This window comes from Lactuca sativa, chromosome 5, assembly GCF_002870075.4.
Source record: "Lactuca sativa cultivar Salinas chromosome 5, Lsat_Salinas_v11, whole genome shotgun sequence".
Taxonomy (NCBI): Eukaryota; Viridiplantae; Streptophyta; class Magnoliopsida; order Asterales; family Asteraceae; genus Lactuca; species Lactuca sativa.
This window is the reverse complement of record NC_056627.2, coordinates 296,840,970-296,845,177: the sequence shown is the minus strand read 5'-3', so window position 1 is coordinate 296,845,177 and position 4,208 is coordinate 296,840,970. Positions and strand designations below refer to the sequence as shown.

The window sequence follows — 4,208 nt, the reverse complement described above, 5'->3', positions numbered from 1 at the left end:
CTCTCCTCTTAACCAACAAAGAACACAAATCCTAATATCTTTCTTCAACACCTCTTACCACCACCATCACTTCTACATTCACATTAATGTGTTTTTTAGTTTAGGTAAAAGTAACTCCAATTGGAGCTCATCCATAAATGTAAGGATAAAACCCCAAATTGGTGGTGATGGATTTAACTTTAAGTGACAATGAAATGTAGGACGGCGACGTTGGAGGACGATGACGTCGGCGAAATATTTTTGTTCTTCTAGCAAGGCTTTTAAGCTATGAAACGACATGTGGGTGTTTCCCTTTACACTAATAGCCTACATTGACTCTGTAAACATATAGTAGGAGCTGCACATTGAGACGTTAGCTCTAGATCCAAAGAGACAGATCCAAACAAGTGTTGGTCTCTAGTGGTGGTGACTAGAAGCTCCGATGATGATAACGGGAAGCGACCTTCGTAACCTTGAAAACCTCCAAGACTTTATTTTAAACTCCAACAAACTCACCTACCCTACCATTCTCTCTCTCTCTCTCTCTCTCTCTCTCTCAACTGAGAAACTTCTCATCCCATTTTCCATTGGCAACCTTGAAGCAACCTCCGGTATAAATCGTTGGAGGAACTTACTCAATGGAGTCACCTGAGAAGCAGGTTTAACTTGTAATCACCGGAGAAGCATTTTTCACTCAGAATCAGGTTTCACTTAATGGAGTCGAAGAACGGAGAAGGAGAATTTATCGATGGTACAGATCTAGGGTTAGCAAATCTTAGTTTTTTTAACAATCTTCATATTGTTATTGTTATGTGTGTTTCTTCAATTTCAATTTCATTTTCCGTTTTTCGTTTTCCCTTTTCAAATTTTGTTTTCCCTTTTCTGATTTCGTTTTTCGTGTTCAGTTTTAATTGAAAATTTTTAAAAACGCGTTTAGTTAAAATTTATTCATTTTTCATTTTCAGTTTTAGAAAATTAGAAAACGCTTTTAGATGTGTATATTTCTATCGATTTTCATTGTTAGAAAACGGTAGCGGTAGTATGGTGGGGGTGGGAGCAGCGGCGGGGGCAGTAGTGATGTCGATGATGGCGACAATGGTGGTGATGGTGGTGGCGGTGGTGGTAGTGAGATGCAGTGGTGGCGACAGCGGCGGTGGTGGTGATTGCGGCGGCGATGGTGATGTTGGTGATGGGGTAGTGATGGTTATGGTAGGTCAGTGATTGTGGTAGTGGTGTTGGGTGAGTGTGTGTGTGTGTTTATGGGGGTGGGTGGGTGTTTGTGTGTGTGTGTGTGTGTGTGTGGGTGTGTTTGCATGTTTGTGGGTGTGTGTTTATGGGGGTAGGTGTGTGTTTGTGTGTGTGTGGGTGTTTGTAGGGGTGTAGGTGTGAGTGGGGGTTGGTGTAGGTGTATGTTTATGGAGGTGTGTATGTGTGTATTTGTGAGGGTAGGGGCAGGTGTGACTGTGTGTTGTTTGTGTTTGTGTGTGTGTGTGTGTGTGTTTGTAAGGGTGGGCTTAAGAGTGGGTGGGTGTAGGTAGGGATGTGGTGGGTTAGAGGTGTTAAAGGTGGGAGTGAGTATGTGTTTAAAGTTTAGAAAAATTTTAGAATTAAAAAAATATGGAAAATAATAGTTATTGGTTTTCCAAAATTTTACAACTTCTTTATAACTTTAGAAAAAAGGAAAATTTTCATTTTCCATGAAAAATTTAGAGAAATAGACGAATTAAACGAGTTTTCAAAATTCTCATTTTTCTTGGAAAAATTTTCAGAAAAACGGTCAATTTTTCCGCAACTAAACGCAGTTTAGAAATGAAAGTTAAAGGGTTATATTTGAAACATTTTAAAAATTAATTTTGTTTTCGTTGAACCTAATTTCTTAAAAAGCCCTATTCTTACAAACTAATTTAAAACTACCCTATATACGTATAAAGACCTCACTCATCCATGATCCATTCACTACTACCAAAAAAAATCACATCCTAACCATCTTCTATTTTGACCAAATTTATATTTTTTAATGGCAAAATGTTGTCACACACCTCTAACAGAGAAGCCAATTATTTAGACCTTTCTATGATTTATTCAAAAACACATTACAAACTCATAACAATAGTAACCTAAAAACCCCAGCATATCATTACACATTAGTTGCTCATACTCTTGTGTACAAAACCTTCAATGTCAAAAAAATCATTCCCACTCTTTGTAATCACACCCTACAAAGATTAAAACATAAACATCCATTACAATATATCCATAACATAAATTAATGCCTTTTTTTTATTAATAATGATTGAAGAATACCTTTTCAGTTATGATACCAGATATTAAATTAGCTGGTGTAACATCAAAAGCTGGATTCCAAACACAAATCCCAGAAGCTGCAACTTGTTCTCCCATACCACCACGTGTGTTAAGCAACTCCTTTGGCGACCTTTCTTCTATAACAATTTCATTTCCGGAAGATAATGACAAGTCAACCGAAGTCAAGGGGGCCGCAACGTAAAATTGAACACCATGATGTTTAGCAGATAACGCTAGGCTGTATGTTCCAATCTTGTTCGCAGTGTCACCTGAAATCAAATTTCATTTCATTTTTTTTTAATTAAAAGTAACAAAGGATTTGTGGGTAAAATAGTAATAACATACCATTAGCAGCAACACGATCAGCTCCAACAATGACAGCATGGATACGTCTAGTTTTCATTAAAGCAGCAGCTGCAGAATCTGCTATAAGTGTTGCGGGGATTTTGTCATGAACTAATTCATAAGCTGTCAATCTTGATCCCTACACTTTCACAAATGAATAAAAACAGTATTGATTGAGTCAAACATTTCATCGAACACCTGGGGTGCACACACAAGTAAAGAACTATGCCATATTTCCAGGTAATAATGAAGATTGTTTACTTGGTTAAATGGACGGGTTTCTGTGCAATAAGCTATTTCTAGTACTCCATCAGCATGTAGTGCACGGATTACTCCAAGAGCAGTTCCAAATCCAGCTGTTGCAAGACTATTGAAATGAAACAATAAAGAACAAATCATAAGAACATGTAGCTTAAAAAAAACAGAGTTTGTTATCTAGAGAGGGAGAGGACTAGCCTTCCAGTATTACAATGTGTCAAAACAGACAATTTCTTAGATTCCTTTTGTTGATTTTGAATGAAAGAAGATCCATAAGACCCGATTGCTTTATTGGATGCAACATCGTCTTCCAGCATTACTTCAGCAGCTTCAATGTAAGCCTGAAAGTAACTAAATCAATCTTGATAGGAATCTATAAATTGTTGTGTTTACTGATTTAAAAGCAAAGGAGAGAGGAATTACAAGGAACACTTGGTTAGCCTCTGTAGCAGTTGCAGCAGAGTTCGTAATAATCTCTGTAAGTTTAGTTGCAGCATCTGAAAGATTCACAGCTGTTGGACGACTGAGAAATGGTACACAACAAATCAGGAAAAAGTATTGAGGGAACACTACAAGTATGAGCAAACTATAGTGTTGGTAGTTTGGTTTACCTTGAGACTAGGTATTCCAATTTCGTTTTGAGAAACGATGCTGCGTCATTTGGTGTACCACTAAATTCTTCCAGTTTAGATGCTTCTACAGCGAGTGAAAGTGCTGCAGCTATGGCGATTGCAGGTGCACCACGAACCACCATCTCTCTGATTGCTTCCCTGAATGTACACAAATGGATGATGAAACTAACAGAGAAAACCCTAGGAAACGATGTTTTAGGTGTTTATAGCTTACCAGCCTTCAGCAGCATCTCGAATCTCCAAATAGATCGTATCAAGAGGAAGTTTTCTCTGCTCAAAACAGCACTTACAATTAGATGAAGTGAAGGGAATAAACAAAGCGAGTGAAGGAGAAAGGGGACCTGATCAAGTAGCTGAAGTGAGCCACGGTTATAACGGATGGCTTGCAGAGATGAGTCGGCCTGAGATGCCATTGATGGAAATTGGAAGCAACTGCAATTCAGCAAAAAAGTAAACCAATCTTTACGGAATTAATGGCTGATTACAAATAAGTTGGATTGAGTCGCAGAACACATGTAGATGAAGACGAAACTTACCGGAGGGGCGTGAGTCGTGAGTGAGGTGATCGACGGAGTCGGAGGCGGCTTAAAGGCGAATGATATTCGGAGTAGAAAGGCGAAAAAAAAGGTTCTCAAATATCTACAAATGGATCGGATTCTCACTTTTGGGTTTTTTTTTTTTCTATAAGAG

At 38.3% G+C, this 4,208-nt stretch overlaps 1 protein-coding gene across 1 annotated transcript; it reads right to left on the bottom strand.

Annotated features, from left to right (window-relative positions):
* Positions 1–1,967: 1,967 nt before the first annotated feature.
* Positions 1,968–4,208, bottom strand: LOC111892610 (methylthioribose-1-phosphate isomerase). Its single transcript, XM_023888662.3, has 10 exons — positions 4,055–4,208; positions 3,860–3,950; positions 3,733–3,788; positions 3,498–3,656; positions 3,310–3,409; positions 3,085–3,227; positions 2,890–2,995; positions 2,629–2,767; positions 2,284–2,552; positions 1,968–2,195 (listed from the first exon to the last, which is right to left on the bottom strand). Exons 2-10 carry the CDS (start codon positions 3,929–3,931, stop codon positions 2,124–2,126), a joined length of 1,116 nt encoding a protein of 371 aa, XP_023744430.1. The 5' UTR covers positions 3,932–3,950; positions 4,055–4,208; the 3' UTR covers positions 1,968–2,123.

Coding starts and splice junctions, on each gene's coding strand:
- LOC111892610 (XM_023888662.3), bottom strand. CDS start 3,931: ATGGCATCTCAGGCCGACTCATCTCTGCAAGCCATCCGTTATAACCGT. Junction 3,789..3,859: donor CACTTCAGCTACTTGATCAG/GTCCCCTTTCTC, acceptor TGTTTTGAGCAG/AGAAAACTTCCTCTTGATAC. Junction 3,410..3,497: donor TTGGAATACCTAGTCTCAAG/GTAAACCAAACT, acceptor ACCATTTCTCAG/TCGTCCAACAGCTGTGAATC.